This window comes from Triturus cristatus, chromosome 5_1 (assembly GCF_964204655.1).
Source record: "Triturus cristatus chromosome 5_1, aTriCri1.1, whole genome shotgun sequence".
NCBI classification, from domain to species: Eukaryota; Metazoa; Chordata; class Amphibia; order Caudata; family Salamandridae; genus Triturus; species Triturus cristatus.
In genome coordinates this window covers 292245388-292258569 of record NC_140587.1, presented here as the reverse complement: position 1 = coordinate 292258569, position 13182 = coordinate 292245388, and the positions used below count along the sequence as shown (strand labels likewise).

Here is a 13182-nt window from a genome sequence, read left to right as displayed (position 1 = left end):
GACTGTTATGGCACTTCATGTCCTAATTGTGTAGTGGAGGTTCCTATGGCGATATTTATTTAGATTGCCGCTTCAGAGAAGCTTTTAAGCGTTGTTGTGCACACTAGACAAATAGGCGAGCTACAGGGTCAGTATTCTCTTACCTGCAGGATCCAAGGCATTGCTTATGGCCTGCCAGCTGTTAGTGGTGTAAAGTAAGCGTCACTGGGACAGATAGTTGGCGCAGAGCCTGACCACAGTGCGCAAGTTGTCATCCGCATTTCGACTGCGGGTGGAGTTTGTGAGTGTGCAGCTTGGGGCTAAAGCTCAGGGCTTAAACCTTGGCCCTGGCCAAGCTTTGCAGTCCATGCCGCCTCACCACTCCTATAATCTGATTGCCTAGCAGCGTTTAAGAAGGGGACACGAGCATGTAGTGGTGGTTGATCTGGGCATTGTAGGCACACTTTTCTAAAGATTGTAGTGTGATGAGGGTAGGTTACTGTGTATGGTGAGCCACTTTCCCAGTCAGGATGCCCGACCACGCTTCTCCCTTGAGTAGATTGCATTGCCTGGTCTAGGCAGGAGAGGGGCACAAGCTTGCAATGGAGTTGTAGTGTTGCAGTAGTTGTGAAAGGCGACCTTGGGAAGAGGGCAGTGGGAGTGGAGTGCCTGGGAGGGGTTTATTAGTATAAGCTATTAATTAGAGGTTGAGGCTGAGGAGGAGTCATGGCATCATGGCATCAGTAAGCCTAGGAGAGTTCTTAGTGGGCTTTGAGGAATATTGATGGGAGTGGGGCTCTGTAGATGAGTAGCACCCACAAAGCGAAGGAGTCAAGGGCAAATGCGAGTGGCAGGAGGAGCTCTCTCATGGTGCAATCTACACCCAAGCCTGGTTGAGCCACTTTAGCAAACCTTAAGCTCAACCTTGTAAAGGGCGTAAGCCTACAACCCCTGCTCTGAGGTAGCTCCTTTCACTCTTTGCCTTTGTTGCTTGGCTATAGTCGCTGGAGATGCTGTATCACTTTTTAGGGACCGCGCTGAGATAGGAAGTTCCTGTGCCAGTTCTAGCTACTCACTCATGCCTACAAAGCCCTCCACTACCAAGGACCTGATTGCTTGAACCACCGCCTGATCTTCCACCAGTCCACTAGAAAAGTCTATTCTGCACACTTCGCCCAGACACCACGCATCTGCCAGAGCTGTTCTGAAGGCAGCTCCTTCTCCCACCTCGCTGCCAAAGCCTGGAACACCCACCCCCTCCACACATGACCCTCGCTGACCCACCTCAAGAAGGGGCTCAAGACCTGGCTCTTCAACTGATACCTGCAGCACAGCGCCTGGATACCCACTGGGGTGATAAGCTGCACTATACAAATACTACTTGATTGATTGATGCAGTGTACTGCTGGGGCCCCCCGATCTCACTGCCTTCCTTTGAAAAAATGTATGACAGTGAATAACTACACAAGCTCTAGGGGTGAAGGATGCATCCAAATCTTCCAAAATGTGAATAAATACATTGCCAACACTAGGTTATCTATATTTTTCCCATTTTATATTAAAATCTTTAATCCTCCAGGCCCCGGGCAATAAAGTAGGATGTTTTTCTTTTTTGTGTGCATTATATGATCATCCTCAGTAGTAGATATAAAATTCAAAAGTAAATCTTTCCATTCTTCTAACTTTATTATTGGTTCCACATCTGAAACCATGAACGTTGAGATGGAGTCAAATTCCAATTTTGAGTGGCACACATTGTTCTCGAATAGTGCAAAACTGCAATGTCTGCTCCTGGCGATTAATAACGTACACGTAATATAAGCAGAAATTGAAAATTACCCACTGTGCACAAAGTTGCAAGAAGAATGAGCAGTGTAAAATCCTTCAGAAAGCCTTAATACTCCAAACGTGTATATTCACAGAAGCAATAGTATTAATATCGTTAAGTCCTTCAGGGTGCCTTAATACAGCAAATCTTTCATACACAGTGGCAACACATATCACAAAATGGCCTGCTTTCCCAATTCAAAATGGCACTGCCTTCATTTTGTGAGGTTGCGCAGCGTGACCTTCTTAACCTGTGTGATTATAGGGCACTATCCCACAGATGCGCACAGACATCCTTCAACACAACACAGAATGCGGTGGCTCCAATTGACGCGCCCTAATGCAGTACAATGCAGGACAGAATGCTGGCTGCGTGTTGAGTTCTTCTTCCTTTTTAGGTCGAGCATTCGAGGCCTTTTGTATATATTTAGTATATACTTTAGTATATATACTTTAGTATATACTTATATGTGTAGGTACTTTGTGGACTCTGGAGATCAGCCCTAGGACTTGTCTGCTTCCTCTTAGGGACTATTTTTTTCTGTTCAACTGCCTCTATTTAACTGTCTTGATAGAAAACGACCAGCAGAGGTCAGTAAAATACCAGAATTTCTTTCTGCTGAGGGACTTTCTTTTAAAAAAAAATTCTGGCAACTGCATCTATTGAACTTTCTTGATAGAAAACGACCTGCAGAGGTCAGTAAAAATACTAAAATCACTGTAGCATTCCCGAGATTCCAGTCCATAGAAATTGTCTTCCACGAGCACCCTTAGACAATAATATTTTTTTCAAATCTTGTATTTTCAGTGGTTTGACCACCGAAGACACTGCTTTTAATATTAAAAACAGAGCTTTGGACTATACCATGCCCCGCTGAAATGCAATATTTCTCTCCATGTGTTCCTATACCTGGTGTGTCACGCAGTTTGGTCCATGTTAAAGAACAGTAGATGTTTCAGCACCCAGGCTAATGTGCTACATAGCTAAATACATATAAGGTCCCAAAGGTGAGACCGGTTGAATTGCAAATGCTTGTTGATTAATGCTGGCAGGCAAGTGATACCGGCTAGCAACTTACAAAAACAAGACAAAATTCATGGTGAAACACACATTATGTGTACATTGCCTGAAAAACTATCCCTAGTACGTGCCGTAGTGCTGTTGTGTCATTTTCCACAAGTTCCTGAAAAGTACTACAGGTGAGTAGACCTCAATATCCTTGTCCTCCACATGCGTTCTTCTAGTCTGGGGCCAGTTCATGCTCTGCAGCGTCACAGACAACTGCTCCTTTTCATGTCTTATCACCTGGCCTCCTCTAGACTCAGAACACATATGATGTCACGGTCGGATGATGTCAAAGCATAGTTTGAACACCACACTTGACCCTTTTTTCCAGGTTATGCTGTAATAACATAACCTTTTCCACTGTTACTCAAAAAAGGTTCACAATTTAATTGGTCTTCACAAGCCAATGAGACTTTTATGAAAGTTTAAAAAACACTGATTGAAGCTCTTGGTTTTCATTTCATTTATGACAAAATGTATCATTAGTGTTAATTCTGCCTTTTGGGGTTTAAGGGCAGTTTTAGGACAGTGGGTCAAAAAGAAAGAGCACAGTATTGCTTATGCTTCAAGGACTCTAAAGAATCTAGAAGTGAATTATACATAGAGATGTATTAGCTTGTGTGTGCGCAGTTCAAAAATTAAAAACCTATATTTGCAGATCCTCTTTTGACATCCACACAGACCACAATCCACTAGTTGCTCTTCTCAGTGGTAATGGTTTGTGTAATGCCTCATTGAGGGTAGATAGGCTTTTGTCTAAATTACACGAATACAATAGTACTGTCAAGTATTTTCAAAGTGTAACAATTTCAGGGCAGAGTCCCTGTCCGGGATGCCCCTGGTTGATGACTCTATACCTGATGATCAGGAGCGTGTAGTAGTGCCCGTGGATGCAGTTCAAGGTGGCAGTGGATGTTTTGCAGAGTTGGGTCAAAGCATTTTGTTAGAAAAGGTAGACGGACCGGGAGGGCCGGCCGGGGTCAGGGGGAGAGGTCTCCGGGGAGAGCCGTCTCCAGCGATCGTACAGACAAGTAACTTCCCCCCCACAGACAGGAAACACACACGGATAAGGTTCAGTGTTCTTTATAGGTACTTAGTTATGATACGGTGGAATGGTACAAGGAGGTCTGGACGCCGGGGTCCCCTCGATTAGAGTCTCGTAAGGTAGGGAAGGGGGTAGCGGGTCAGTCTATTTACCAATCAGGTAGTTCGGATGAGATGATGATGAGCTCACAATCCTCGAGCTTGGTGTTTAGGTGGTACGGTCCGCGGCAGCGCCAGCAGGTCCCGGTAAGGATGGTGGATACAACGGGCCGCGGCAGCGCCAGCAGGTCCCCGGAAGATGTACGGTCCGCGGCAGCGCCAGCAGGTCCCGGTGAGGATGGTCGTTACAACGGGCCGCGGCAGCGCCAGCAGGTCCCAGGAAGATGACGGTCCGCGGCAGCGCCAGCAGGTCCCGGTGAGGATGGTCGATACAACGGGCCGCGGCAGCGCCAGCAGGTCCCAGGAAGATGAAGGTAGCAGAAGGCCGCGGCAGCGCCAGCAGGCAGGGCGATGGTTCACAAGAGCGGACTACGGCAGCGCCAGTAGACCGTCAGGGTTGAGTTCACTCGGTGTCTCTCGACTCCAGGATACAACTGCCTTCCTGCTCCGGAGCTGTCTTAGTTATAGGGCTGGTGCCCTTTGATGTCCGGACCCTCGCACTTGGAGGTCGGAGGGTCCGGGATGAAGGTGTCCAGACACCCAGCAGGGGGTGGAGCCAGCGCCTGGGGGCTGCTGGAGGCGATCGGCACCTGGCGGGGGAAGAGCTCTTGACGCTTCGTTCTCCCATTGACCTGCCAAGTGGTCCGCTCACCTCCTGGGTGGATGGTGGTGCCGGGATGTCGGGGCCGGCCAGGCCCGGGGTTAGGGTCGAGGTGAGGCCACGCGGCCGCGTGGTGCAGGGCCCAAGATGGCGGCTTGACCTGGCCGGGGAAGCCGGTGGGGCTGGACCCCGTGATGAGTAGGGGTCCGAGGGCAGAGGGTCCGTCGGGAGACGGAGTACAGGGGCTTGTCACGGGGGTATGCCGGGTGGGCCGGAGCTCGGGCCCTGTCTTGCGGGGGGGGAGCCAGCCCTCTGTGTGGCCTGTCCAACATGCGTCCCCCCCAGCTGAAGGCGGGGAGAGTCACCCATCTCCTTGGGGACTCTCTTCGTCGAGGCGGAAAAAGCGGGACAGGCCGTCCGCGTTGGCGTGGTCTTGGCCTGGCCGGTGCTCCACAGTGAAGTCCATTCCCTGCAGGGAAATGGACCAGCGCAAGAGTTTTGGGTTCTCCCCCCGCATCTGCATCAGCCATTGCAGGGGTCGATGGTCGGTTTGTACCCGGAAGTGGGTACCGAAGAGATAGGGTCGGAGCTTTTTGAGGGCCCACACTACTGCAAATGCCTCCCTCTCGATTGTGCTCCAACGCTGTTCTCGGGCCAGGAGACGTCGACTGATGAAGGCCACCGGCTGGTCATGACCTTCGGGGTTCAGCTGAGAGAGGACGGCCCCGATGCCGTGGTCGGAGGCGTCGGTCTGTACTACAAATTCCCGACTGTAATCGGGGGCCTGGAGCACCGGGGCGGTGCACAGGGCGGCCTTCAGGTCCTCGAAGGCCGCTTGACAATCAGGAGTCCAGTGGACCCGCTTCGGTTGATTCTTGGATGTGAGTCCCGTGAGGGGCCCCACGATGCTGCCGTAGTCCTTCACGAACCGCCGGTAGTAGCCGGTGAGCCCCAAGAAGGCTCGGACCTCGGTCTGGGTGACGGGGGGCTGCCAGGACTGGATGGCAGCAATCTTAAGTTGTAGTGGGGCCACCAGCCCGCTTCCCACTTGGTGCCCAAGGTAGGTCACAGACCCTTGGCCAATTTGGCACTTGCCGGCTTTAATGGTGAGGCCGGCTCGCTGGAGGGCTCGGAGGACCTCTTGGAGGTGACGGAGGTGGTCGGACCAGTGGCGGCTGTATACAGCGATATCGTCCAGGTAGGCAGCGCTGAATTCTTCGAGTCCTGCCAAGACCTGGTTCACAAGCCGTTGGAAGGTGGCGGGGGCATTCTTCATGCCAAAGGGCATGACCTTAAATTGATAGTGGCCATCGGGGGTGGAGAAGGCCGACCGTTCCTGGGCCCTGGGTGTGAGGCCGATCTGCCAGTAGCCCGCCGTCAGGTCGAAGATACTAAGGTAGCGGGCGGCCCCCAGCCGGTCGATCAGCTCGTCTGCTCGGGGGATGGGATGAGCGTCGGTCCGGGTGACAGCGTTCAAGCCCCGGTAGTCGACGCAGAATCTCAGTTCAGGGGCGGTGCCGGGGGCAGCGGCCTTGGGAACTAATACAACCGGACTGGCCCAGGGACTGTCCGAGGGCTCGATGACCCCCATCGTGAGCATCTTGGCCACTTCCTCCTGTATGCAGGACCGTACCCGATCTGGTAGATCTGGTACGCGGTAGGCCCGGTGCCGGACAGGGGGACTGTCCCCAGTGTCTACGTCGTGCAAACACCAAGGGGTGACCCCGGGGGTGAGTGAGAACAGGGCAGCGAACTGCAGCAGGAGGTCCCGGCAGTCCTGGCGTTGCTCCGCAGTGAGGGCGTCGGAGAGCCGGACCCCATCCACGGAGCCGTCCTTCTCCTGAGTCCTTAAGAGATCCGGGAGGGGCTCGGAGTCTTCTTCTGTACCACTGTCGGTCGCCATCAGGAGGCTTAGTTCGGAGCGCACAAAGTGTGGTTTGAGCCGGTTGGTGTGGAGGACCCGCAGGGGGTTCCGGGTGGACCCCATGTCGATGAGGTAAGTGACGGGGCTTTTACGCTCGACCACTTTGAAGGGCCCCGTCCACTTGTCTTGTAGGGCACATGGTTCGGTGGGGGACATCACCCATACTTGCTGCCCAGGCTCGAACTCAACGGAGGAGGCATTGTGATCATACCACCTTTTCATGTCCTCCTGACTGGCCTCGAGGTTCGCCTTGGCCATCTCCCTGAAGCGCCGGGTCTGGTTTCGTAGGGCCAGGATGTATTTGAAGACGTCGGGCGGGGTCGTTAAGGGGGCCATCTCCCAACCTTCCTTGACTAGGCTGAGGGGCCCTCGCACAGGGTGCCAGTACAAGAGTTCGAAGGGGCTAAAGCCGAGGGACTTCTGGGGGACTTCTCGGTAGGCGAAGAGGAGGCACGGGAGCAGCACATCCCACTGGCGACGGAGAGGCTCTTCCAATCCCCCAATCATCCCCTTGAGAGTGCGGTTAAAACGCTCTACTAGTCCGTTCCCTTGGGGGTGATAGGGGGTCGTGAATCTGTAGGTGACCCCGCATTGTTGCCAGAGGGACTTCATGTATTTAGATATGAAATTCGTACCTCGGTCGCTGACAACTTCTCGGGGGAAACCTACCCTGGAGAAGATCCCCATCAGGGCCCGGCCAACCACCGGAGCTGTCACTGTCCGTAGGGGCACCGCCTCGGGGTAGCGGGTGGCATGGTCCACTAGTACCAAGATGAACCTGTGTCCTTGTGCCGTGCGGGGGTCCAGAGGCCCCACAATGTCTATCCCCACCCTCTCGAACGGGGTGGTGACCACCGGGAAGGGTTGCAGAGGGGCCTTCAGCTTCCGACCACTCTTCCCGCTGGCTTGGCACGTGGGGCAAGATCGGCAGTGGTTCAGGACGTCATTCCTCATTTTCGGCCAGAAAAAGTGGGTCACCAGGCGACTGTATGTTTTGTCCTGGCCCAGGTGTCCAGCCAGGGGGACATCGTGGGCCAGGTTGAGCAGAAAGTCTCGGAAGCGGAGCGGTACCACCAGAACTCGACCGGCCCCCAGCTCGGCGATTCTTTGCTCGCTGTAGAGCAGGTCGTTGTCCCAGTAGACCCAGTGGGTTCCGGTGGTGTCCCCTGCGTTTTGGGTATCGGCTTGTTGGCGGAGTCCCTCGAGGGAGGGACAGGTCTTTTGTTCCTGGCGGAATTGTTCTTGGGTGGGCCCCCCCTCTTGACGCCACTGAGCCAGATCCGGAAGGTCCTGGGGTGGTGCATCTGCTTCGATAGTCGGGTCCGGGAGGTCGGCCTCGCTGTTGTCCTCGACGGGGGCAACCGGGGGCGGCGGTGCCGGCCATTCGGTTTCTTCTGATCGGGGGGTGGCCCGGGCGGCCATGGATCGGGTGGTTATGCAGGCCCAGTCCGGGAGGCCCAGCATCCCCAGGTGCTCTCTTTTCTCGACGGTGGCCCACGGGGAACTCTCGAGGTCATTCCCCAGGAGGCAGTCCACGGGGGCATCGTCCCGGACCGTCACCTTCAGTAGGCCGGAGACCCCTCCCCATTGAAACGGGACGCAGGCCATCTTACACATACTCTCAGAGTTATCTGCCGAGCGGACGGGGCAGAGAATGTTCGGCAGGATCTGCTCGGGCTTCACCAGATGACAGCGGACGGCCGTCACGCTGGCGCCGGTGTCACGCAAGGCCTCGGCTCTCTGTCCATTAATGGTCACCCACTGACCGTATTTTCTGGTGTTGGCGGGTAGGGGAGCCCGCGGAACCATGTCTCTTCCCCCTAGGCATGCCAGGACCATGGCGGCCGGTTCCCACCCTTGCTGGGCCGGCTCGTACTCTTCGGGTCCCTCCGAGGATTGCTCTTCCCCTAGGGCCGCGGCCGCCACCTGGCGGGGCTTGGGCGTTTGATTTAGCGGGCAGTTCGGGTCATTGGCGTAGTGGCCTAGTCGCTGGCACCGGTGGCACGTGACGTTGGCTCGGTACCCAGGCCGCAACGGGGGGTTGCCCCGGCCGGCCGGAGGCGGGGTGCTGGCCACGGGTGTTGTTGGTAAGGCGTCTCTCCCTCGCCCCTGGCCCCCTCCTCCTCCCCGAGGACGGTGCTGGCCTTGGTTGCCTCTGTTCTGGTCGTGGGGCCCTCTCCGGCCCACTCGGGTGCTTTCCCACCGGTCAGCTTCGGCGGCGAGCTGCCGGGGGTCGGTCAGTTTACTGTCGAGTAGGTGCTGCCGGAGCTCGACGAAACAGTTGTTTGACAGGTGCTCCCATACCATAAGGTTGAAGAGTTGTTCGTAAGTGGTGACCTGACTTCCCTTGATCCACCCTTCGAATGCCCGGCTGAAATAGTTCACGTATTCTACCCACGTTGTACCTGGGATCCTGGTGCAATCTCTGAACCTCTGGCGGTACATCTCGGGCGTGAGGCCGTAGCGGGTGAGGAGGGCAGCCTTCATGTGGTCGTAGGACGACATTTGGTGATCGGGGAGCTGCAGCAGGGCATCGCGACCCTCGTTGATAAATCTCCCCCAAAGTCCGGCTCCCCAATCACTCCGGTCGATTCGGTGGGAGGTCATTGCGATCTCATAGGCTTTAAACCACTGTTGTATGTCGTCTTCTCGGACATATTCGCGGACAACATCCTTGGGGATGTGAACTTTTTTCTCACTTGGCCCCGGGGTGTGTGGTCGCTCAGGCACCCCTAGTTCCTTATTCTGTTTGCGCAGTTCTATTTCCGCCAGTCGGCGCTCGTGCTCGAGCGTTATTTTTTTCTCTTCCAGCTCTCTCTGTCTCTGCTTCTCTTCTCGTTCCTCTCGAAGCCGCATATGCTCGAGGTTAAGTTTCTGTTCAGCTAACTTGAGTTCCCCATCCATCTTGAGTCGTGCCATCTCCAACTCGTGTAATCTGACTCTGTCTCTTTCTCGGATCTCCTCTTGCGGAAGGCCCGTTCCCCGCTCCTCGGGAGCCGTGGCGTTCCCCTCTGGTGTGGTGCTGGCTTGGTCTGGGGTGACGCTGCTTTGGTCGGAGGGTCCTGTGACCCCCGTTTCTGTCCATGACTCCAGAGCGCGCTTTAGATCATCCTTGGTACTCAGGCCGGTGGTAGCAATGCCAAGTTCTATGCAAAATTGTCTCAGTTCGCGGTGGTTGTATTCTTCTAACTTCTCCATTTGGAATTTCTCGGTGGAGCTGCTATCTTTGGTCGACATCGTGTTTTTGTCGTGGGGTGAGCTACTCTCTGTACGTTTACGCGTTGATTCGGATCGCGCCGCTGGCCACCAATGTTAGAAAAGGTAGACGGACCGGGAGGGCCGGCCGGGGTCAGGGGGAGAGGTCTCCGGGGAGAGCCGTCTCCAGCGATCGTACAGACAAGTAACTTCCCCCCCACAGACAGGAAACACACACGGATAAGGTTCAGTGTTCTTTATAGGTACTTAGTTATGATACGGTGGAATGGTACAAGGAGGTCTGGACGCCGGGGTCCCCTCGATTAGAGTCTCGTAAGGTAGGGAAGGGGGTAGCGGGTCAGTCTATTTACCAATCAGGTAGTTCGGATGAGATGATGATGAGCTCACAATCCTCGAGCTTGGTGTTTAGGTGGTACGGTCCGCGGCAGCGCCAGCAGGTCCCGGTAAGGATGGTGGATACAACGGGCCGCGGCAGCGCCAGCAGGTCCCCGGAAGATGTACGGTCCGCGGCAGCGCCAGCAGGTCCCGGTGAGGATGGTCGTTACAACGGGCCGCGGCAGCGCCAGCAGGTCCCAGGAAGATGACGGTCCGCGGCAGCGCCAGCAGGTCCCGGTGAGGATGGTCGATACAACGGGCCGCGGCAGCGCCAGCAGGTCCCAGGAAGATGAAGGTAGCAGAAGGCCGCGGCAGCGCCAGCAGGCAGGGCGATGGTTCACAAGAGCGGACTACGGCAGCGCCAGTAGACCGTCAGGGTTGAGTTCACTCGGTGTCTCTCGACTCCAGGATACAACTGCCTTCCTGCTCCGGAGCTGTCTTAGTTATAGGGCTGGTGCCCTTTGATGTCCGGACCCTCGCACTTGGAGGTCGGAGGGTCCGGGATGAAGGTGTCCAGACACCCAGCAGGGGGTGGAGCCAGCGCCTGGGGGCTGCTGGAGGCGATCGGCACCTGGCGGGGGAAGAGCTCTTGACGCTTCGTTCTCCCATTGACCTGCCAAGTGGTCCGCTCACCTCCTGGGTGGATGGTGGTGCCGGGATGTCGGGGCCGGCCAGGCCCGGGGTTAGGGTCGAGGTGAGGCCACGCGGCCGCGTGGTGCAGGGCCCAAGATGGCGGCTTGACCTGGCCGGGGAAGCCGGTGGGGCTGGACCCCGTGATGAGTAGGGGTCCGAGGGCAGAGGGTCCGTCGGGAGACGGAGTACAGGGGCTTGTCACGGGGGTATGCCGGGTGGCCCGGAGCTCGGGCCCTGTCGTGCGGGGGGGGAGCCAGCCCTCTGTGTGGCCTGTCCAACACATTTGAAAAGGGTTCACTGGATACTAAAGTTTTCTGTTGCTGTGCTTCTCCTGATCCGTATCGTGCTGTTCCTGGTCTTGATGTTTTCCTTCTTGGAGAATAGATGTACTTTCACTAAACCGCAGCAGTAGTGGGATGACTACATTCAGCATGTAGCCAGAATGAAACTTCACAATCAGTGAAAAATAACAATCAGTGAAAAATATGCACAAGAAAGCACATTTAATGCATCCACATTTTGTTTTACAGATGCCCTACAGTTGGTTGTGATAACTCAGACATGAAAGAATCCGACCTGGTGCTGGATACAGCATTGAAGAGAGCAATTGAAAATCAGCACAGACAGAAGGGGAGGCAGCATTGACTGGAGTCAGATGGAGAGAGCTTCTTCAACTGGTCATGTGCTTTTCGGCTTGTATGCCAGCTGCTGGCGATTAAGCAAGTTGTGTAGCCAGTGACATTATTTACAACTGAAGTTGATGTTATTTGATACTTTTATCCTCAATATGTGTTGTGTAAGAATAAATTACACTGAGAAATGAAAACTCTTTCAGGAGCTGTTTAAAAATGATTTCTAATAAATAGTTGTGAACAACTGTTGTGTGTTTTTTTAATACCTAGAAGGAAAAAATGATGGTGCAATTCTCAGTTAACTCACAAAACTTTTTTCTGAAATTATTTTTAGAGAATAAGTTGCAGATTGTGACATTGTAGCTGATGTTAATTACATGTATGTGTCAGTGTGTTTTATAACTGTAGCTAGTAAAAATTATAAAAATGCAACGTTAATTTATAGGTAAAGGGACAGCGTGAAAGAGCTTCACAGCGATACGACATCAGGGAACAACAAAGCAAATATAGGCAAACCTGAATAAGACGCAGAAATTATAAAACTAAAAGTGATAAATGAAAGGGTTCTGTTGTGAACAAATAAAGTAGCAGAAAATGAGGCCAAGTCACTTGGTTAAGAATCAATTGACATACAACGTCTAGAGTAAAACAATTGCTTGCTGTGTGTGTCTCAGTGCAGCCCCCCCCCCCCCCCGCAATTCTTGCAAACCAAATATTCACCTTAGCAAAACACCCACGGATTGATGAATCAGAGTTGATGTTAAACCTAATTTTCAACAGGCAATGTGTCCCTGAGGCAGTGCACATCCCAATACGTCAAAATATCAGTAGTGCAATCAATTAAGTTAAGGGCTCACTCAAATGAGTTATAGTCCAGCGGAATAAATGTAAGGATTTTTTTACTGTACCGAATAACTGCCATAAAGGCTCTCTGCAAAATGGAGATTTAAAGAGAAGTGCGAAATCAAAAATACTCGAAGTCCCAAGTGGCAGCAAAATGAAAAGAGAGACGGACAGCATTCCTAGTAGAATCAGAAGGGTTTGGGGCAACTTCAGGCTCACCCCTAAATTCAAGAGTTTATATACAGTATTTTCACACATTAAATCCCTAAAACTGTAGCATCACAGTGATAGGATCAAAAGTGTTGCACTCTTAGCAAATCAGAACACAGCTTTATTGAACGTCATATTGCCTTAGCACCTAAGTACAATTTCTCTACATGAATATTGATTATGCCTACTCTATGCTAATGTCATCCGGAGATGGTTGAACGCACTAGATACATGAACAACAGCAAACTACTATGAATGACTAGGATACAGTGAGCTAATGGAAGGACCGTGACATAAGATACAGTTTTGTGCCCAAGCAAGGATGATTGCTTTGAGAACTGCAAGAATAATGCAAGTAGAAATAAGCAAATATGATTCTGCTTAACCATGTGCTGCAGAAACTATGAGCAGTGCATGGGAAAGACAGGAAGACATCCATTTTGGAAAAAATGGCTGCCATGCCTAAATGCCGTAGTTAGCAAGGCTCTGGAAAACACACCACTACATGTCATAGGAAATTTGTACCAAAAGTAATAGCACAATATCAGTGTGTATATGTATAATCGAGGGTAAAACTACATTCTGCGCGTTGTTAATGAGGCCCAAAAATATGAATGCATAAAAATCTTCGACATGTGCTGACTCTTTACTTCTTGACAAAGTTGTTCAATTA

General features: G+C 52.9%; 1 protein-coding gene across 3 annotated transcripts in view; it reads left to right on the top strand.

Annotated features, from left to right (window-relative positions):
• Positions 1-11701, top strand: part of NSMCE2 (NSE2 SUMO ligase component of SMC5/6 complex) — a 683358-nt gene extending 671657 nt beyond the window's left edge. For all 3 annotated transcript variants that reach the window (XM_085604965.1, XM_085604964.1, XM_085604962.1), the window contains exon 8: positions 11355-11701. In XM_085604965.1, coding sequence (XP_085461091.1) covers positions 11355-11469 — 115 coding nt within the window. In that variant the 3' untranslated portion in view covers positions 11470-11701. The remainder of the gene's footprint in view (positions 1-11354) is intronic.
• The last annotated feature ends 1481 nt before the right edge of the window (positions 11702-13182 follow it).